This window comes from Piliocolobus tephrosceles, chromosome 4 (assembly GCF_002776525.5).
Source record: "Piliocolobus tephrosceles isolate RC106 chromosome 4, ASM277652v3, whole genome shotgun sequence".
NCBI lineage: Eukaryota > Metazoa > Chordata > Mammalia > Primates > Cercopithecidae > Piliocolobus > Piliocolobus tephrosceles.
This window is the reverse complement of record NC_045437.1, coordinates 76,856,316-76,878,833: the sequence shown is the minus strand read 5'-3', so window position 1 is coordinate 76,878,833 and position 22,518 is coordinate 76,856,316. Positions and strand designations below refer to the sequence as shown.

The following is a 22,518-nucleotide window of genomic DNA, read 5'->3' as shown; positions in this document are numbered from 1 at the left end:
GTTATTCTACCTTTAAAAGGCTTAAAAGATTGCTAGAGGGAGAAAACTCAAGGATAGAAATGGCTAGTTAATCTGGATATGTATTTTGCTGATAACTAAGCTTCCCTTTGACAGTAACCTTTTCACATTTAACCTTTACTTCTGTGTTTACATTTTGTTAATGTTCAGTGTAAAAATTCAGTTCCATTGAATTCAGTTATAGGCACATTATAATCTTCCTTTTTGCTGAAACTAAGCACTCCTGGTGGTGATAGCTTGTATAAATACAATGTCTTTCTGAGCATGTTGGCATTTTCTCTTACCTCCTTTAACAGCTTCTACTATTAGAAAGGGACCAACAGGGACACAGACCTTTTGGAGTCTGTTTGCTCAGGGTTATGCATCAAGCCATAAAATGCTTGTTTTGCAGGTGGGTGTTAAGATGATGGTTACATACATTCATTCTTGGCCTGTGTGTGACAAAGTGACAGAGTCTACTTGTTGCAGAATGGACTCTGGTGACTTCTTTCTGGCCTTTCAATTTTACTAATTCCTAAGTTGTTCACTGAGTACCTACAATACAGGAAGCAGGCTGCGTGGTGCAGTGGCTCACACCTGTAATCCCAGCGCTTTGGGAGGCTGAGGCAGGAGGATCAGTTGAACCCAGGAGTTTGAGACCAGCCTGGACAACATAGTGAGATCCTGTTTCTAAAAAAAAAAAAAAAAATCAGGCATGATGGCACGTGCCTGTGGTCCCAGCTACTCAGGAGGCTGAGATGGGAGGATCACTTGAACCCAGGTGTCTAAGGCTGCAGTGAGCTAGGGGTAACTCCACTCCAGCCTAAGCAACAGAGTGAGATCCTGTCTCTTAAAAAAACAACTATGAAGATATTTGACAGAATAAAATCATATGTTTTTGTGGGTTACTGGATACCTATGAGCATATGAAAAAAATATATATTTGCCATTGGCCAGTGCGGTGGCTCACGCCTGTAATCTCAGCACTTTGGGAGGCTGAAGTGGGTGGATCACCTGAGGTCAGGAGTGAGACCAGCCTGGCCAACATGGTGAAACCCCATATCTACTAAAAATACAAAAATTAGCCGGGCGTGGTGGTATACACCTGTAATACACCTGCAACACCTGTGGTCCCAGCTACTCAGGAGGCTGAGGCTGAGGCTGGAGAATTGCTTGAACCCAGGAGGTGGATGTTGCAGTGAGCTGAGATCGCGCCATTGCACTCCAGCCTGGGCAACAAGAGAGAAACTCTATCTCAAAAAAAAAAAAAGAACGAAATTCCCTTTAGATAAAGTAGAGTTTGGATTTGCCGTAAACGCTTCAATGGAAAAGAAGGCAAAAATTCTTCTTAGCCTCCTGCATAGGGTTACCACACACAGGGCATTTCACAACATGGAATTTTCACCCTATCATATTTTCTCACTATTTCTAGCAGGTGTAAAGAGTCAGCCCTTGAGTGAGAGATTATGAATAAAATGTTGTCTCTTACAGGACTGAGTCACCATAGTGGAGATTGGCAAGGGCTGGTCTGGTATTCCCAAAAGATGTCAATTTTCAAAGGTGATAGCTACTAAAAAAAAAAAAAAATCTGTCTAGATGCCAGCAACAAACATTGTTATTGAATGGGTAAACCACAGAACTGCAGTGCCTGATGGGATGAGAACATATAAAACTGCAGCCCCTACAAAGTGGGGACGAGGATGACCAGTCTGCTCTGTGGGTACTTCTGTAATGTGTAAGCGAGAGCACACTCTGTGGGCCGGACAGTTAGTGCCCCCAGGAGTTAGTTCCGGGGCCCATGTGATTGATGTTTGCTGTAATTATCCACTGCAGCTCTTCAAGGGGTCAGCTTTAAGAACACTGAATTCAGGCTTACTAGGGCCTGGGAATAAAAGGAATGCTGTAGGAGTAGGAGTCAGCCCAACTAGGGTTTTTTCAGATCTGGACTTCTGAAGTGTTTGTTTTCCTTCCTGATTCAGAGGAATGAAAGGTTGGAGGATGTTACAAAAAGGCCACATCATCTGAGTGGGAACTGTCATTTGAACATAACTGCAGGAATATCTAGAATTCTTGATAGAAATTGTAGGAAGCCAGAGACTGTAGATAGTATGCAGGTTAAAGGGAGAAGAAGGCCAAGATTGCCTGGGGTCCACTCTTGTAAAGTTGTAGAAGACTGGAAAGCTCCCCAGCTCCTCTCCTTCCCTTCCCCCTCCAGAGCCCCCAAGCCCCACCCCCAAATACTTGTTTCCTTTGGGGTGTCTCCATCCTAACTCTTGCAGCTGGGGTACCCTCTATACGTATGTTTTCATGTTTGTAGCCTCAGCTCAGAAGAAGGGCTCAACCCAAACCTACTCCCTGCCTTTCTGCCTGGGGCCGCCTTTTCTCCAGGGCCTCCTTCCATTGCACCCAGGAATCATTGCTGTGAAAGAACATCATAGCTTGGACCCCATGTAAGCCCTCACCTTGGTCCACTTGTGGGGTTCTCTGATGGCTCTTTTTATTTTTTTAGATAAAAAAAAAAATTTTTAAGGCAAGTTCTCACTATGTTACCCAGGCTGAGTAAACTCCTATGCTCAAGGGATCCTCCTGCCTCAGCCTCCCAAGTAGCTGGGACTACAGGCATAACCGTGGCACCTGGCATTCTGATGACTCTCTCTTTCTTTTCTTTTCTTTTCTTTTCTTTTCTTTCTTTTCCTCCCTCCCTCCCTTCCTTCCTTCTTTCTTTCTTTCTGTCTTTCTTTCCGTCTTTCTTCCTTTCTTGACAGAGTTTTGCTCTGTCACCCAGGCTGGAGTGCAATGGTAAGATCTCAGTGCACTGCAACCTCCACCTCCCACGTTCAAGCGATTCTGCTGCCTCAGCCTCCTGAGTAGCTGGGATTATAGGCGCGCGCCACCACGCCACCATGCCCGGCTAATTTTTGTATTTTTAGTAGAGGTGGGATTTCACCATGTTGGTCAGGCTGGTCTTGAACTCCCAGCCTCAGGTGATCCGCCTACCTTGGCCTCCCAAAGTGCTGGGATTACAGGCGTGAGCCTCCATGCCCAGCCCTGATGGCTCTTTCTGTAGGCCCATCCCTCCACACCCCTTTAGTCTGGAACTTTGCTGTGACAAATCCTGGTCTCCAAAAAATATTTCTTAATTCCTCCCTTGGTCTCTGGATTTTGATTGAAATTGGTATTCTGTTGCCTTTAATTTCAAACTGTCAGCCTGGAGAGGATCCTGGAGTTGATCAGGTCAGTCTCCTCATTGTACATGTAAGGAGACATGGAGCCTATACCTGTAGCTCTCTACTGCCAACTTGGGGCAACCTTTCCTTGAGGTTTCTTTGCAGGAGTATTTAGGGACACTGGTGGATAGTCTCTCCCTGCTCTTTTTCCTCAGATGGCTTGGTGTAATGTCCCCTGAGGGAGAAAGATAAACTGGATGACTTGCGTAATTATATTATTACAAAGCATTTGCGCTGTAAAGTTTCCTCTCCATTCCACTTTTATCTGTGTTTAAGAGAAAAAATAATTCTTAATATTGAAACATCTTTGAAAATATCCTTTTAAATATAAAACTGGAAAAAATAAGAATCTTTATTCAATGTCAGACAACTTCCTAGTTTGAAGTGGATTGGTTCGCAGGTTGGTGTGATAGCATTGGCGAGGGGGTTGGCTTACATTAAAAAAAGTTGCGAAATCAAGGAAGGATATTTATTTTTTTGGTACATTCTGGGTCTTTAAGGGGTGGGTGGGGAAAGGAGGGGGAGATTTGTATCTTCATTTTGGGAATTCTGCTCTGGGCTGCCTGCCAGCTAGAAATCTTCAAGTTAGAAATCTTCCACCCCATGGCCCGGTGCAGTGGCTCACGCCTGTAATCCCAGCACTTTGGGAGGGCGAGGTGGGTGGATCACCTGAAGTCAGGAGTTCAAGACCAGCCTGACCAAAATGGAGAAACCCCGTCTCTACTGAAAATATAAAATTAGACGGGCATGGTGGCTCATGCCTGTAACCCCAGCTACTCGGGAGGCTGAGACAGGAGAATCGTTTGAACCCGGAAGACAGAGGTTGCGGTGAGCCGAGATCGAGCCCACTCCAGCCTGGGCAACAAGAACGAAACTCCGTCTCCAAAAAAGGAAGAAAAAATCTTCCACCCCATGCCCCAGGTTCACAGAGAGCCCGGGTCTCCTTTGCGTTCTATAGCACAGGCGATCATGACTGATCTTTATCATTGCACAAAGGCTGGGAATAGTCATGGGATCTGTCAAGGGACTGCCCTGTACGTTTGTCGGGGAGGCAGAATGTGTGATCTCCAGGAAAGTTTGGACATGTTATTTAGAGATTTTCTGTGGTCTAGTGGACTTTGGCCAGCTTCAGAAGCATCTGCAGTGCCAGTGTTGAGGGGCACCTGCATTGTCCATTCTTCTGCCAGTGTGAAGGGGTTCTGAGCACTGTAGTGGCTCTGCAGGGAAACAGGGCATGGCTATTTTTTTTTTTTTTTCTTTTTGGCTGTCACCATGACTGCAGAGCACTGCTGGCATTTTGGCCGGGTCGGGGCGAGGTGGCAGCAGGCAGAGACAGTAAACACGCTGTGGTGTGTTAGACATTCTCCGTACAATAAAGCATTGTCTTAACCCAATGCTGTAAGTCTCCCTCTATCCCCACGGGAAATACTGAATTAGTCACACCTATCTTAGCCCAGGAAGAGGAGAGGTTTATAGGTAACGCAGGAATTGTTTTATAGCGGTTTGAGCTGTGTTCACCAAACAGTGGTCTTTGTAATAGCCTGAATGCAGATAATAAGAATTTACTAGGCTTTAAGAGCTTATAAAAAAAAAGCCTTTTCTTGATAATTCCAAGAAGAGTGTTGTATGGAGAAAGGCTACAACTGAATAAAGATCTTTTTTTTTTCCTGCAACATCCACCTCCCAGGTTCAAGCGATTATCCTGCCTCAGCTTCTGGAGTAGCTGGGATTACAAGTGCCCCCCCACCATGCCACTAATTTTTATATTTTTAGTAGAGACCAGTTTCACCATGTTGGCTAGGCTGGTCTCGAATTCCTGACCTCAGGTGATCCGCCCGCCTCAGCCTCCCAAAGTGTTGGGATTACAGTTTTGAGCCACCATGGCTGGCAACTGAATAAAGATCTTAATGTAGGGTAACATCTACCTGTAGAAGTCACATGGCATTAGTGATGCTCTGAATGTAGTTCTTTTTAGAAGTAAAAACAAAACCGTCCCCATGTTAGGCCTCTTTGATGGTGAAGTGGCAAAGGAGCCCAAATAAAGAGCTTTGTTTTCCGGAAACTATGTTAATCCAAAGAATTTATAGAGTAGAATATTTACTCTGAGGCTTTTTCTTCTTAAGGTAGAGTCTCACTTTCTCACCCAGGCTGGAGTACGGTAGCGTGATCTCAGCTCACTGCAACCTCTGCCTCCCGAGTGTCAAGCAATTTTCCTGCCTCAGCCTCCTGAGTAGCTGGGATTACAGCTGCTGGCCACCACACTTGGCTAATTTTTGTATTTTCAGTAGAGACGGGATTTTGCCATGTTGGCCAGGTCTGGAACTCCTGACTTCAAAGGATCCACCCACCTCAGCCTCCCAGAGTGCTGGGATTACAGGTGTGAACCACTGCACCTGGCCTATTCTGAGCCTCGTAAACAATGAATGTTACCTTTCAAATGAAAATTTCAGATACTGATCTCTTTTTAAAATTAAAAACTTGTATTTTCCCCTGTGTAAACTATACACTGTACTAAATCAAAACTTGTACGCACAGAATATGTGCCACTCTTTTTTTTTTTTTTTTTTTTGAGGCAGAGTCCCTCTGTCACTTAGGCTGAAGTGTGCTGGTGTGATCGTGCTCACTGCAACCTCCCAGGCTCAATCTATTCTCCTGCTTCAGCCTCATCAGTAGCTAGGACTGCAGGCATGTGCCACCACACCTGGCTAATTTTTGTATTTTTTATGGAGACAGGGTTTTGCCATGTTGTCCAAGCTGGTCTCGAACTCCTGGGCTCAAGCGATCTGCCTGCCACAGCCTCCCAAAGTACTGAGATTATAGGTGTGAGCCACCACACCCAGCCGGGCCACTCCTTTTTTTTTTTTTTTTTTAATTTAAGTTCTAGGGTGCATGAGCACAACGTGCAGGTTTGTTACATATATATACATGTGCCACTTTGGTATGCTGTACCCATTAACTTGTCATTTACATTAGTTATTATCTCCTAATGCTACCCCTCCCCCCTCCCCCCTCCCCGGCCCCAGGGTGGGGGTTGCCCCCCCCCCACCCTGTGTCCAAGTGTTTTCATTGTTCAGTTTCCACCTATGAGTGAGAACACGCGGTGTTTGGTATTCTGTCCTTGCGATAGTTTGCTCAAAATGATGGTTTCCAGCTTTATCCGTGTCCCTACAAAGGACATGAACTCATCCCTTTTTATGGCTGCATAGTATTCCATGGTATATATGTGCCACATTTTGTTAATCCAGTCTATCATTGATGGACATTTGGGTTGGTTCCAAGTATTTGCTATTGTGAATAGTGCTGCAATAAACATACATGTGCGTATGTCTTTATAGCAGCATGATTTATAATCCTTTGGGTATATATACCCAGTAATGGGAAGGCTGGGTCAAATGGTATTTCTAGTTCTAGATCCTTGAGGAATCTCCACACTGTCTTCCACAATGGTTGAAGTAGTTTACAGTCGCACCAACAGTGTAAAAGTGTTCCTATTTCTCCACATCCTCTCCAGCATCTGTTGTTTCCTGACTTTTTAATGATTGCCATTCTAACTGGTGTGAGATGGTATCTTATTGTGGTTTTGATTTGCATTTCTCTGATGGCCAGTGATGCTGAGCATTTTTTCATGTGTCCGTTGGCTGCATAAATGTCTTCTTTTGAGAAGTGTCTGTTCGTATTCTTTGCCCACTTTTTGATGGGGTTGTTTGATTTTTTTTCTTATGAATTTGTTTAAGTTCTTTGTAGATTCTGGATATTGGCCCTTTGTCAGATGGATAGATTGCAAAAATTTTCTCCCGTTCTGTAGGTTGCCTGTTCACTCTGATGGTAGTTTCTTTTGCTGTGCAGAAGCTCTTTAGTTTAATTAGATCCCATTTGTCAATTTTGCCAGCCAGGCCACTCTTACATGCCGGATCAGGTGTTGTGTTCCTTGGGTGCGCAGTCACCGGGAGATGTTTCTGTCTTTGTCTGACCAGGCACACAGGAGGTGGAGTGGCGTGGGCCTGGATTAGCATCCGTCATTTCAAAGCAGAAATGAAAATGATGCTATTGTGCTTGAGCGGACCACAAAAGAAGCAGCAAACTTGGATCTCAGTGGCTCCTGTATGAGGAAAGCATTTTATTGTTTATCTCTGTCTCATTGATCTCTTCTCTCCTTGGGAAAGAGGATGAGATTGCGCAGTGTTGCTCCGTGAGGTTCGCTGGATTGAGATGAGTGTGTGTCCCACCTTCCCATGAGCAGACCAGCTTCTTGAGCACCAACACGCCCTGCCCATGTCAGGCCAGCTCAGAAGCTACCTGATGGCAGGATTGTTGCCTGTGTCAGTGAGTCCCCAGTGCTTAGAATCGGGCCTGACACGTAGTGGGCCTTCAGTAAATATTTGCTAAATCAATCTCTAAAGTTAGCTGGAACCCTAAGTATGGTATATATTTCTATTTGCTTAAAATGTTCTGTGTTTTTGTTTTGTGGAGACGAGGTCTTGCTGTGTTGCCCAGACTCTTCTCAAACTCCTGGCCTCAAGCGATCCTCTCACCCACCCCTTCCTCTCAGTGTGTTACAGGCATGAGCCACTACCTCTGGCCTGTTTTTGTTTTCAGAAAAAATAAATTATTTTGCCCCATGCAAGGCAAATTTTCTAACATTTTACCTTTCTAGGTCTCGGGGAAGAGGCAGAATTTTTTATTACATTGACTGCTACTCTGTTACATTTCCAAACAGCAAGCCTTGTTCTGCTATAGGCTATCACAGTAAATAACTGCGACTTTTGCTTTCACGCCCTTGCTTTCTGTTGCCGTCTCTGGGTTCGTTGCTTTTGATTCCCTCTAAGCAAGACTAGTCAAAGGGAGGGAAAGAGAAGGTGAAATTAGAAAACTATTCTAACATTTGAGGGAGGAGAGGCAAAAAGCAACACTGAAAACCAAGATATCTTACTTCTCTACCTACAAACTTCTTTGCATAAAATGATCTAATGCAATCCGTGTAAAATGATATCAATATAGAATCAGCCAGCCAATTTTGGAATAAGGAGAGATATTAAAATACATTGCTTTGATTTAAGTCACCTGAACGGTAGGTTACACTGCGGCTCTCGTCAGAGCACTGACCAGCCAGCTTTCCCCTTCGTTCCATGTGTTGTAACGTGTTAATACGCCCAGCTGACTTTTTTGTTTGTTTCTTAGTTTGACATCAACAACAAGATCGAGTTCTGACGCTCTGCAGGGGCGATATGCAGCTCCTGAATTGGAAGTAAGTTCATTTCCTTTTCCTGTTCTGCTTCATCTCAGAAGATCCGTTTCTCAGGAAGACCTTTTGTGTTTGTGTCTTTAATCAATCTGCATTCCATGATCCTGTTTTTCTGCTTGGGAAAAAAGAGATTTTTGTATAGAAAAATAAATGCTGGCCGGGTGTGGTGGCTCACACCTGTAATCCCAGCACTTTGGGAGGCCGAGGCGGGTGGATCACCTGAGGTCAGGAGTTCAAGACCAGCCTGGCCAACATGGTGAAACCCCATCTCTACTAAAAATACAAAAATTAACCAGGTGTGGTGGCTCACACGTACATTCCCAGCTACTTGGGAGGCTGAGACACAAGAATCACTTGAACCCTGGTGGCAGAGGTTGCAGTGAGCCAAGATCATACCACTGCACTCCAGCGTGGGCAATAGAGTGAAACTTCGACTCAAAAAAAAAAAAGAAAAAGGAAAAATAAATGCTTTCCTGCTTTCCTTTGTATGCTATGGGATTAAAATGAATCCGTCCATTCTTGATTTTCTGTAAGAAAGCTGGCCTTTTGGGTGGCATCCTGCCACCCGCCCCGAACCAGAGGCTCAGGTAACCTTGTGAGGCTGCACCCTGCGCTCTTCCCTTGCCATAGTGGGGTCTGGGTGGGTTTTATTTTAACTTCTGATCCATCCACCTGTTTCATACTTGTCTGTGCCCTCCATACACAGCATGGCTGTGAGATTATGTAATAACTGTTTGGAAGGAAGGAGAGAGGAAAGGGAAGGAACCGTATCTGCTCTGCCTGACGCTGTTGAACGTGGTAGATACATTAACTTGTGTAACTGAATGTCAGTTCCATCAGGTGGGCGTTTTGTCAGGTAGAGTGTTATGAACAATACATTGGTTGCCTGCACATCCATCGCCTCCAGGTGTTCAGCAGGTGCCTATCAGTCAACAAAATGTCTGTTACTTTCTTAATTGTGCAAAGGTCTTTCTGGGGCTCTCATCTACCAACATCAGAAGGGTCTAATCAGATGGAGGCAGCCAGGGAAGGACTCAGCTGTGACCCAAGAACGAAAAGAACCAGGGGTTCAAGCATGACTAAGACTTACAGCACTTGCTATGTCCCAGGCACTGTTCTAAGTTCTTCCTATGTGATTTCACTTAATCCTCATAAAAACCCAGTGACATGCTATTACCTCGATTTTACAGAGGGGAAAACCAGCAGAGTGAAGTCATTTAAGCCTCACAGGTTTTGATTTGCCAGAATGTAAACCGTGTACTCTGGCCCCAGAGTCTGTGTTCTTGACCACTGCTGCCCAGGAGCTGAGCTGCTGAACCCTGGTTCTTCCTGCTGACTGTGGGCAGCTGGCATCCGGCCACTGCGTGCGTTCTAATAGCTTTCCGTGGATGGAAAAGCCCTGGTGTCTGTCCAGATACGGGCACTTCACTCTGCAGCTGGGTGTCTGGGGATAGGATGGTCTCTCTTGCACCTGACCTGGAGATAGTGAGCCATTATGAAGGGTTGTCAGTCTGCCAGCATCATTCTCCAACCCTTTCTGTTGCCCAAAGGAGAAAACTGTGTGCTGAGTTTGAATAGGTTACTGCCTGTTATACAGAAGAGAATGGTCTGTAGAAGGGGTGTTTGTTCTCACCATTGACTAGGTGGCCACCTGCTGAGGTTGTATGGTTATGGTTTCAATGTCCCTATTGTGTACAGAGTTCAAGCTCAAAGAACAGCAAGTCTCCAAGTTAGATTTAAGAGAGGATGTTTTTCTTCTCAGTCCAAGGGAAAATGTCCTAGTGTTTCCTTCTGAACTGGAGAGCATGCAGGATGGAAGTTGGTTCGCTCTCCTGCATCACATTTCACAGGATACAACTTCGAAAGTGAGAGTTCATGGTTTCTTACAGTAACTTGAGCTTCAAAAGAACTAAGACCTCAGCATACCGTGTCTTGGGCCCACTGAATGAATTAGCGGTTTTTAGACCATGCCACTTAATCCAAGCTCCTGTTAAGGCTAATACCTCTGTTAAAGGTTTCCTTGCCAAGCAGGGAAACAAGGGCTTGGCCTTGATATACAAATGAGATGAAGGCTCAAGCTCTCATATTCTCATCCTTGGCTCTCTGTTCTTTGTAGTTGAAATATCTTCAGCCCCAAAGTGCTAAGGGCACCGCACTTCCCAGGCAGTCTTCGTACTCTGTTTACCAGAGTCTTTCTGAAATCACGTACTTTTTTTCTTTTCTTTTTATTTTATTTTATTTTATTTTATTTTGAGACAGGGCCTCTGTCACCCAGGCTGGAGTGCAGTGGTGGGATCACAGCTTACTGCAGCCTCAAACTCATAGGCTTAAGCAGTCTTCCTCCCTCAGCCTCCCAAATAGCTGGGAATACACATAACCTGATTTTTAAAAATTAAGTTTATTGTTTTGAGTAGGTAAGAAATAATGGCTGGGCGCGGTGGCTCACGCCTGTAATCCCAGCACTTTGAGAGGCCGAGGCGGGCAGATCACCTGAGGCGTGGAGTTCGAGACCAACCTGACCAACATGGAGAAACCCTGTCTCTACTAAAAATACAAAATTAACCAGGTGTGGTGGCACATGTCTGTAATCCCAGCTACTCAGGAGGCTGAGGCAGGAGAATTGCTTGAACCCGAGAGGCAGAGTTTACAGTGAGCCAAGGTCGTGCCACTGCACTCCAGCCTGGGCAATAAGAGCGAAACTCCATCTCAAAAAAAAAAAAAAAAGAAAAGAAAAGAAAAGAAATAATGATAAAAAAAATTCACAAGGTAGCAGAGATGCTTCAAAGGCAAGCATTCCCTCCATCCCTGTCCACGGCCCATGCAATAGCTTGATTTTGATAGGAAACATGGGTAGGCTGCTTCCAGATTCCTTCGCTTTACTATTTCAGATTCTACCGGCTTCACCAAGCTCCTAGACACCACGTGTTACCTACTGTGAATCATGGATCTTGGCGTCCCCATCCTGCATTCGTCTGTCCCAGCTCTGTCACTAAGCTAGTTTGGTGACTTTGGTCAGTTAACCTGCCTGACCCCAGTTTCCTCAGCTGTATGCAGGATAATAATAAGCCCAATACAAAGGTCAAAGAGGACTTAATGAAATAGCACTGAAGGCAAAGCACGAGAAGGGAATGCCGGGGGAGTGGGGCTCTTGTCATATTCATTGGGTTTCACATTAAGTTCTCCAGAAGCAGAGGTTGAGGGATATTTATTAAAAATCAGCACATGTGGAGGGAGAAGGGGAAGGAGGCAAAATTGGGCAGAGGGTGAAGTTGAAGGACAGTGCAGCTGGACAAAGCCTCCCTAACCCCAGGGGCCATGATGGCACAGCCTTTACCCCTCCTGTGATCAGCCATTCCATGGCGGTTACCCAAGAAGGGTAAAGTAGCTGCTGTCTCAAGGCTCTGCTGCCAGCATTCATGGTAGCAGGAACAAGTACCAAGTCCATGGATGAGGATCTCTGGCACATCTCCCTCCATGGTGTTTCCTGTCACCAACACCCAGCATACCTGGGAAAGAACAGTCCACATCTTTTGAAGGGATACATGCAATTCAGGGCCTGGGAGGTTGTTCAGATAAGGGTTACTGCTGCCTTACTGAGGTGGACTAGAAATAGAACACAAGCCGTCTGACTGTTGCTTTTGCTTTTACAGATAGCCCGCTGTTGTTTTTGCTTCAGTCCTGGTGGAGAGGGTAAGCAGAGTACTTTTATTCTTTGCATCTGTGTGACACTGCAGTCCTATAGCTCTAATCTGTTGTCATTTGGGATTCAGACACAAATAACTTGAATAGTAAGGGGAAACTTATTCTAAAGCTGATTGACTGCTTATATACTTATACTTTTCACATTCTTCCTGAAGGATAGCTGAGTTTAGTTTGTGTTATTCTGGTAGGGAGAATCAGTCCAAATTTTGGTTTATATGTAAGTTAAATTATACAGTGAGCTTTAGAGAATCAGAAAGCACATTTTAAAAAAAGGAATGATTTGGAAAATACCAAGAGGTCCTGATACCTTATTTTGGGGCCATTTCATTCCTTCACTTTACTTTCCTTCTTGGACTGGAGGATTCCAAGGGCTTAAGAACTAATTCTTGTTTTACTCTCTCTCAGTTTCTGCAAAGCTTATAGTAAGTTTTATGTCTTTAAGGTTTTTAAGGGTTCTCTTTCTGTTAAAATAAATGTGGCAGACCAGGCGCAATGGTTTATGCCTGTAATCCCAGCACTTTGGGAGGTTGAGGCGGGTGGATCACCTGAGGTCAGGAGTTTGAGACGAGCCTGGCCAACATGGTGAAACCCTGTCTCTACTAAAAAACAATACAAAATTAGCCTGGCGTGGTGGCGTGCGCCTGTAATCCCAGCTACTCGGGAGGCTGAGACAGGAGAATGTCTTGAACCTGGGAGGCAGAGGTTGTAGGGACCCATGATGGCACCACTGTACTCCAGCCTGGGCAAAAAGAGCAAAACTCCATCTCAAAAAATAAATAAATAAAAATAAATGTGGCATTAGGTAACTCTTCCTATTATGGAAGTTGCTAGGGTGGGGTGGGGGTTTTGTGCTTAGGGCACAAATTGAAGTTGCCAGAGGGTACAGATGGCTTTCTGGCATCTTTTCTCTTGACAGCCCTGTAGAATTAGCAAGTGTGGCTTTGCTGAATGGTAAACACACACATTCACTCCCTGAGCCTGGGCTCCCTTTGTGCTTCACAGATACTGAAGAGCAGCAGCAGGGGAAGGAGGGACCACGGGTCATTTATGACGAGAAGAAAGGCACCGTCTACATCTACTCCTACTTCCACTTTGTGTTTTTCCTGGCTTCCCTGTATGTGATGATGACCGTCACCAACTGGTTCAAGTGAGTGGCCCATTTGCTTAGGTATTTTTGAAGCGAAGTCTTAAGAGTTAAGTGCTGTTCATGTTTGTTTGTTTGCAAAGAAGCTCACTGCATTGCCCAGGTGGAGTGCAGTGGCACAATCGTGGCTCACTGCAACCTCTGTCTCCCGGGTTCAAGCGATTCTTGTGCCTCAGCCTCCCGAGTAGCTGGGATTACATGCACGTGCCACTATGCCTAGCTAATTTTTGTATTTTTAGTAGAGACGGGGTTTCACCATGTTGGCCAGGCTGGTCTTGAACTCCGGACCTCAAGTAATCCACCTGCCTTGGCCTCCCAAAGTGCTGGGATTATAAGCGAGTTCCGAGTTTTAACAGTGGACGGGTATGTTCTAACCCTGGAAACTGGTGATGCTATGGCAACTTTAAGAAAATGGAAGGTTAGCTCTATATGGACAGTCTGGAAAACATGGTAATGGAGGAAAAATGGGAATTCCTAAGCATTCATCTGCCTTTCAGAAAGAGAAAATATCCCTTTTTTTCTACTTCAAATTTTGTATATCTTCTTCCCCATTTTTCTTCATTTTCATCACAAAAGTTGGAAACATCTTTTTGTAAAATACCAACTAAATGCGTAATTATGAAAAGTAACAATGTGGTACCCCCACCCACCTCTACTCCACCCACACAGATAACCACTGCTAGGATGTGTATTCCTTTTCCGTGCATTTATAAACCTACGTAATTTTTTTTTTTTTTTTTTAGATGGAGTCTTGCTCTGTCACCCAGACTGGAGTGCAGTGGTGCAATCTTGGCTCACTGTAACCTCCGCCCCTGGGTTCAAGTGATTCTCTTGCCTCAGCCTTTCTAGTAGCTGGAACTACAGGCACTGCTACCACGCTGGCTAATTTTTTTGGTTTTGTTTTTAGTAGAGATGGGATTTCACCATATTGGCCAGGCTGGTCTTGAACTCCTGACCTTGTGATCCACCCACCTTGGCCTCCCAAAGTGCTGAGATTACAGGCATGAGCCACCGCACCCGGCTAATTTTTTTTTTTTATGTAAATGTCATTGTACGTGTTTTCCCCGGAGGCTTTTTTTTTTTTTTTTTTTTTAACTTGGCAGTACATGATTGACCTGACCTTCCCTGTCACTACACAGAGGTTCATACTTTTGCTGCAGGTCCACAGCTTCGGTTGTATCATAATTTGTTTGACTGCTAAGTTAAGCTTAGACATGTAGGCTCATTGTACTTCTTTTTATCATTCATTCAACAGATGTGCAAGTGGCTCCTATGTGCCACACGGTTCTAGGAGGCAGGGTTTGTAGTCTAGCGGGAGAGACAGACTATGACCCAAGTCAAATATGGTGTGTTAGATGGTGATGAGTATTGGGGAGAAAAATGAAATGAGCAAAGGGAATTGGGGTAGGGGTGGTGGGAGTGGTGGTTTCAAGGACAGTGAGTGGAGAGATTCTTCCTGAAGGAGGAGAGAAGGGAGCTTTAATGCTTCCCAGTGATGCTGTGGGAACTGCTGGGAACTTTTGGCTTGGGAAGCTTAAGAAAAGATGGAGAAAGCTATAATTAAAAAGGCAGATAATAACAAATGTCGAGGAAGTGGAGAAATTGGAACCCTCTTACATTGCTGGTTTGAATGTGAAATCTACTTTGGAAAAGAGTTTGGCAGCTCCTTAAACAATTAAACATTGAGTTACAATGTAATCCAGCTCTTCCACTCCTGAGCGTGTACCTAAGACAAAAAGAAAACTAGGTCCACAAAACTTACATAGGGATGTTCATACCAGCATCAATTGTGATAGTCAAAAAGGGGAAACATCCCAAATGACCATCACCTGGTGACTGCATACAACAAAATGTGCTCCATCCATACAATAAGATACTAGTTAGCAATAAAAAGGAATGAAGGACTGACACATGCTACCACATGGCTGAAACTTGGAAATGGTACGTGAGGCAAAAAAGCCACACACAAGAGGCCATGTGATTCCTTTTATATCAACTGTCTGGAATAGGCAAATCCATAGAGACAGAAAGTAGATTGGTGAATGCCGGGGATGGGCCCAGGGGCCATGGGGAAGGGGAGAGCACCTAAGGGGTGCATGGTTTCTTTATGAGAATGTTTGGAAATGGGTTGTGTTGATGGTAGCACAAGTCTGTGTATGAATGCATTAAAAGCCGTTGAGTTGTACATTACAAATGGATGTGAATTAGTGAATTGTATCTCAGTACGTACCTGCTTTGACCGCGGCTGGGTCTCTTGTTTCCACAGCTACGAAAGTGCCAACATCGAGAGCTTCTTCAGCGGGAGCTGGTCCATCTTCTGGGTCAAGATGGCCTCCTGCTGGATATGCGTGCTGTTGTACCTGTGTACGCTGGTCGCTCCCCTCTGCTGCCCCACCCGGGAGTTCTCTGTGTGACGATATCAGCGGTCCCCTGGGCTTTGCTGGCCTACAGCCTGGAAAGTGCCATCGTTTGAACAGTGTCCCCGGGAGTTAAGCAGGGACTGGCGCCCTGTGCCTGAGTGGGTCTGAAAAGGCTGTGAGGAAAAAAAAAAAAAAAATCTCCTGATTAACTTTTTTCTTTTGAAATTCAAAAAGAAACTACCAGTTTGTCCCAAAGGAATTGAAATTTTCAACCAAACTGATCACGGTTGAAATATCTTACCCCTAGAAAGTGGATACCGGTTATGTTGACTTCCTTCTGCATGTTTTTGCCAAAATAGAATTTGGGAGACAGCATCTTTTCACAGGGATACCTGTGAAATACCTTGTGTGGCCAGTCATTCTCATCCTTGGAATAGAAAATATGCCAAAATCTTGAGTCCCCAGCCCCTAACAGAATCCAGACCCCTCTCACTCACTTCCGCCTCTTAGAGCCTTGTCCCCAGGCGGCTTTGAGGACAGGACTCAGCCTGCAGGGCCCCTGGTATTTATAGGGTGCAAGAGGTGGCACCTGCTTTTCAACTGTACCCTCAGTGCTGCCTCCTCATGGCCCCTAAACATCTCCTTTTGAGGTTGTGATGCTGGGAATCACAGACTTCACTCTCTGCCTGCACCCTTCCCCAAGGTCGCATCTTTTCTGGGTCCCCCGTCTTTGTAATAATGTGAAAAAGCACAATTTGCCTGGTCACCCCCTACGTGGTTCTCCACCGTATTATCACTACCTGATCCGAGTTACCGCAATAAGTACGGCGCTTATTTATGGTGTTATTCACACTGTTATAGAACAAGATTCATGTTGTTTTCTTTGCCTAAGCAACGGAGGGCTATCATTCTTTCTTGTGCTGTTGATAATGATAATACTTTTAGGACCTTAACTGAAAAGCTGCTTCGTGTTGAAGCCCGCTGCATGCACTGCTCTTTCAGGTGTTGAGGCCAGCCCCTCAGTTTCTTCTCCATCTTGAGGCCTTTGAAACTGTAAAAGCAGAAGACGTTTTGTGTTCTGGATCTGTAATGTGACCATACCGTTCAGGTTCATTCTGGCATCCTTGGAGTAGATTTGCTAACGTGAGAATTTCTGAGGTGAGGATCTCAGACACGCTGACCAGAGGAAGCCTGTTAGGCAACGTGTGGGAGTGGCTGAATATACTTAAAGAGAGGTGGGCAGAGGCAGGTGGATCACTTGAGGTCAGGAGTTCAAGACCAGCCTGGCTAACACAGTGAAACCCCGTCTCTACTAAAAAGAGAAAAACTAGCCGGGCATGGTAGCGTGTGCCTGTAATCCCAGCTACTTGGAGGCTGGGGCATGAGAATCACTTGAACCCGGGAGGCGGAGGTTGCAGTGAGCCGAGATCACACTGCACAGGAATTTCCAAAATACATACTTGTAAAGTAATACAGAAACGTGACTTTTGGCAGCTACCCAAGATGATGCCTATTTTCAGTGTTGATGTTCTCAGGCAGGGAAAAGGTTTACTTGCTGGAAACTCCTGTTAGAATTTCATTCGGGATGAAAAGAATCTTCTCGAGCTCTCTGGAAGTGAGGATCTAAGAATAAAAGGCTCAGCCTAGTCATTTTTTTCTGTGCTCTACTGTATGAGTTGGGCAGAATTGAGTGCCACCTAAGCTGAGCTTCCGTGTGCCAAAATGCTGGTGGTGAAATTAGTGAAATTCTTTCTATTCATTCCTTTGCCCTTCTCCCAAGAAAACCCATGGGGAAACAAATTACAGGGGATGAATTCCTTTAGAACTTTCCCTACTTAGAGTGTTTGAGATTCAGTTTCAAAAGGCACTCCATCTGTGTGTGTGGTTAAGAGAGCCTTGTTTTGTAACCTCCATTAAATTTCCTTTTGTAGGGCAGGAACTCTGTACTTAGCAGTTCAAAGATTGATCTGAAGTTGCAAAATGAAAGGCTAACTGGTTCCTCGGGGAACCAGTTAGGGTACAGGAGCTCCGTGGGCCAAGAATGGGCTCAGGGAGTGGGGCTGTGTGTCATACACAGTAGCTGTGTTGCAGTGGCCTAGGGCCTTGGGGGTTGTCTTTAGGAAACACCCTGAGGAGAGGCAGATCAGGGGCCCGGGCAGTATTGTGACTAGTTTCATTGTTTTCCTCCTGCTGAGGTCTAGCAGAGCCTTTACTTTGTCTTCTTGACTGGGTCTGGCTGCCAGCTGGTGTGATTTGAGAAACTGACCTTATGCCCAGTCAAGGTCGAGCTGACAAGGCCTTGGATTCCTTGGCTGGCCGTGGCTGGCCCTTTCCTCTGCAGAAAGCAGCTCAGGGAAGCCCAAGCAAGGGAGTGTGGCTGGTGGAAGGCCCTCGTCACTTCCTTCTGGAGCCAGCCCAGACACCCTACGTTTTCCAGATGCGTGAATCTGGTTTGTGACATCCCGTTCCCTTCTGCTGGTTGGTCTGATGCAGGAGGAAGAGTTACAGTTGCTCTGAATTTTATTCTCAGCTGAAAATGTTAGCACGTGTATCTGGATGAACAAAAGAGATGTGGATGTATCTGAGGATGAGGGACTATCAATGCAAAGTTAACGTTAATGGTTATTAATTGTGATATACAATTCTCAGGCAAGGAGTCAACATTCCTGGATTTAAAGAACCTATAGTTTTGTGCAATTGTGATTTAAGAAACTGGAAACATTGTGCCAATGGCTTTGAGTTGCTCTAACAATGGTGTTAATTTGATTAACTCACTGATATCTTTTAAAAATAATAGACATTTGCTTCCTACACCTTTTTGTACATGACTTAAAGAGTATATTCCCAGAAGCTGCTGGTCAGACACGTTTAGGGATGACAGGTGAAGAGGATTTTTTAAAGCTGCATGTGAATATTTCCTCTGTGTCATTTGTCTGATGTAGAAAAGTTTTCCCCTCATTTTTATGAGTAAAAACACTAAGTGGGTGGCAGGGGGGTGGGGGTTTTTATGGGAGTGTCATACTGAGGCATGTTACCTGACTGGAGACTAGAGACTATTTCCATCATAAGCCTTCAGAAACCCAACCACGTCTTTACTGGGTCTAGCTTTTTTAAAATACTCATTGGTTAGTTTTATTTTTGCCCACAGTTTCTTGGGCAAAAAGCTTCTTCATTTTGTCTGAAGAAATTGTTTGCCAGAGGTATTTGGAGCCTCTTTGAAGGGGAGATAGAGTGGGGGTGGGCTGTGGGGAGGGTGGAGTTATTGGGGTTTTGGGGTTCTGTTTCCATACAACATTGTTTATTTCTGATTCCTCAGAAGATCCTTCATTATGAGTAACCTCAGTGTAATGTTAATTTCCCACCCCATGCCAAAATTGTCACCCTCGGCCTTTTTTTTAATTTTTTTTTGGAGACGGGCTCACTCTGTCACCCAGGCTGGAGTGCAGTGACATGATCTTGACTCATGGCAGGCTTGACCTCCTGGGCTCAAGGACCACCTCCCAAGTAGCTGAGACCACAGGTTTGCGCCGTCACAGCTGGCCAGTTTTTATTTTTTTGTAGAGATGGGGTTGTCCAGGCTGGTCTCAAAACTGAGCTCAAGCAATGTGCCTGCCTTGGCTTCCCAAAGTGCTGGGATTACAGGCATAAACCACTGCACGCAGCCTACCCTCTGCCTTTTTAAGATGATGTATTTATTTAATTTTTGCCATCATTGGTGCTTCACCTTCCTCTGAAGGAAATTCCAGAGCCTGTATTTAAGCTGCCTAGGCTTTTACCCTCCCTTTATTGCCTTTCTAAATAGTGTTTCATTTGGTGTACTCTAGTATCCTATACCTCTTGGAAGTGAAAGAGGACCCAACCTACAACTAAGAAGGGACAAACCTTGAACTTAGTAAAACCTTACACACCCGGAAAGAACATGGGCCCTCCTTCAGGGACAATGCAGGAGCCACTTGGCCTGTGGAATTTTCTGAAGGCTATTTTCTGTAACTTGCTAGTTAACTTAGTTTTGCATTTCAGGCAGAGGTGTGCTCTGTAATGTTGGGCCTTTGACTTCACAGGACTGGAGAGCTGTTCACACAGATGTTTAGACCTTTCTCTCTCTCTCTCTTTTTTCTTCTTCCTCAACAAATCTTCCACAGAGGCAGTCATTTTGAAAGGCTGAAATATTTGGCCTTTACCAAAGAGCTTTTTTTTTTTTTCCTTAAGCAAAATCCTCTCAGAAAGAAACAAATGGGAAAGGGCAGATTAAGAATGCATATGTCCCAATCCACTTCTATAGGAGTTTAATCATATTCACATGAGCAAAATGATGGAAGAATTCTTTAAGGTAATCCTTTGGGATAAAGGATCCTGGGACGTTCTCTCAGGTAAAGAAAGATTACAGCAGATGCGTAATATATGTCTCGAGAGCTATTTATAAGAAATTTAAGAGGATTGTTTTGTTTTCCTTTATTAAAGATTTAAGCCTTTTTTACTTTGCAAAAAGAAAACTACAGAAGTTTTATAGATACAACTTTGCTAATTTTTTAAACTTTTCTGAAACGATTAGCTGTAGCCAAATTATGTGGTTACGTTTTGCTACGTTAGAATTTGAAAATGCAATATGTCTAGTAAATCTACTGTTTGAAATTTATAATTGTCTCTGATATGATTAGAATTTTGGTAACTTTTGAAAGTTATTTTCCCCCTTTAGTCATGGACTTCTATTTGTTTTTTAATTTTTCTATAAAGCATCTGAATTGACTAGGCTTTTCCTATGTAAAAAACTCAAAACTTGTTAACTCTGTACTTTAATAAAATTTGAAATTAAAACTATGTTGGTTTTTTCTCTTCTGCTAGATACATATATAATTAAAGTACTCAAGTTAGTTGTTTTGCAGAGATGTTGCCTTCAGATGTTAATGAGGTCTCTCTTAAGTTTCATGGAGTATATGCTGATCCTTTAATTGACAAATAAAAGGTACATATCTGTGGTGTGCAACATGATGTTTTGAAATATGTATATATTCAGGAATAACCAAATCATGCTAATTAGCACATGTATTACCTCATGTTTTTGCGCTGAGAACATTTAAAAGTCTCACAGTAATTTTTTTTTTTTTTTTTTTTTGAGAGAGAGTCTTGCTCCGTCACCCAGGCTGGGGTGCAGTGGTGTGATCTCAGCTCACTGCAACCACTGCCTCCCAGGCTCAAGCGATTCTCCTGCCTCAGCCTCCCGAGTGGCTGGGATTACACGCATGTGCCACCATGCCCAGGTAATTTTTGTATCTTTAGTAGAGATGGGGTTTCGCTATGTTGGCCAGGCTGGTCTTGAACTCCTGACCACAGGTGATCCGCCCACCTCAGCCTCCCAAACTGCTGGGATTACAGGCGTGAGCCACCGCACTCAGCCTACTCTCAGAATTTTTAAGGTAGTGCAAGTTTCCTAACTAATCACCATGTTACACAGTAGATCTGAACTTATTCTTTCTTGCTGGTATTTTGTGTTCTTTGACGAACATCACCCTGAACTCCCCCTTACCCAATCCCACACCTCCAGTCCCTAGTAGCCACCTTTACACTCAGCATCTCTTAAGTCAAACTTACGAAGTTTGACTTTTTAAGATTTCATGGATCAGTAAAATCACGAAGTATTTGTCTTTTTGTGCCTGGCTTTTTTCACTTAACCGTGTCCTCTAGGTTCCTCCAAGTTGTTGCATGTTACAGGAGTTCCTTTTTTTTGAGGCTGAGTTTTTTATTCTGTTGTGTATATATGCCACTTTTCTTTTTTTTTTTTTTTTTTTTTTTTTTGTTTGAGGCAGAGTCTCACTCTGTCACCCAGGCTGGAGTACAGTGGTGTGATCATGGCTTATTTTGGCTTTGACTTCTTGGACTCAAGCAATCCTCCTGCCTCAGCCTGCCGAGCAGCTGGGACCACAGAGTGCAACACCAAGCCCGACTAATTTTTGTATTTTTTGTAGAGATAGGGTCTCACTATGTTGCCCTGACCTCAAGCAATCATCCTGCCTCAGCCTCCCAAAGTGCATGGATTACAGACGTGAGCCACTGCGCCCAGCTCACTTTTTTTTTTTTTTTTTTTTTTTTGACTTAGAGTCTTGCTCTGTCAACCAGGCTGGAGTGCAGTGGCACGATCTCAGCTCACTGCAACCTCTGCCTCCTGGGTTCAAGGCAATTTTCCTGCCTCAGCTTCCCGAGTAGCAGCTGGGACTACAGATGGCCACACCACACCAGGCTAGTTTTTGTATTTTTAGTAGAGACAGGGTTTCACCATGTTGGCCAGGCTGGTCTCTAACTCCTGACCTCATGATCCGCCAACCTCAGCCTCCCAAAGTGCTGGGATTACAGGCGTGAGCCACTGCACCTTGCCACATTTTCTTTATATATTCATTTGTGGACACTTGGGTTGATTCTATATCTTGGCCATTGTGAATAATGCTACAGTGAACATAGGGGTGTGGATATCTCTTTGACATACTGATGTCATTCCCTTTGGATATATACCCATTAGTGGGATTGTTGGATCGTATGGTAGTTCTACTTGCAGGTTTTTGGTTTTTTTTTTTTTTTTTTTGAGACAGGTTCTCACTCTGTCACCCCAGCTGGAGTACAGTGGCATGATGTCAGCTCACTGCAACCTCCATCAGCCTCCAGGTTCAAGTGATTATCCCACCTCAACCTCATGAGTAGCTGGGGTTGCAGGCGCGTGTCACAGTGCCCGGTTGTATTTTTTGGGTGGAGATGGTTTCGCCATGTTGGCCAGGCTGGTCTGGAACTCCTGACCTTAAGTGATCTGCCTGCCTCGGCCTCCCAAAGTGCTGGAATAACGGGCGCGAGCCACCCCGC

At 44.5% G+C, this 22,518-nt stretch overlaps 1 protein-coding gene across 1 annotated transcript in view; it reads left to right on the top strand.

The window, feature by feature from the left end:
- The window catches only part of SERINC5 (serine incorporator 5), a 122,499-nt gene extending 102,012 nt beyond the window's left edge, over window positions 1-20,487 (top strand). The window contains exons 9-12 of the mRNA XM_023214946.2: window positions 8,403-8,469; window positions 12,117-12,156; window positions 13,171-13,315; window positions 15,579-20,487. Of these exons, the coding sequence (XP_023070714.2) occupies window positions 8,403-8,469; window positions 12,117-12,156; window positions 13,171-13,315; window positions 15,579-15,726 (400 nt within the window). The 3' untranslated portion in view covers window positions 15,727-20,487. The remainder of the gene's footprint in view (window positions 1-8,402; window positions 8,470-12,116; window positions 12,157-13,170; window positions 13,316-15,578) is intronic.
- Window positions 20,488-22,518: the final 2,031 nt, after the last annotated feature.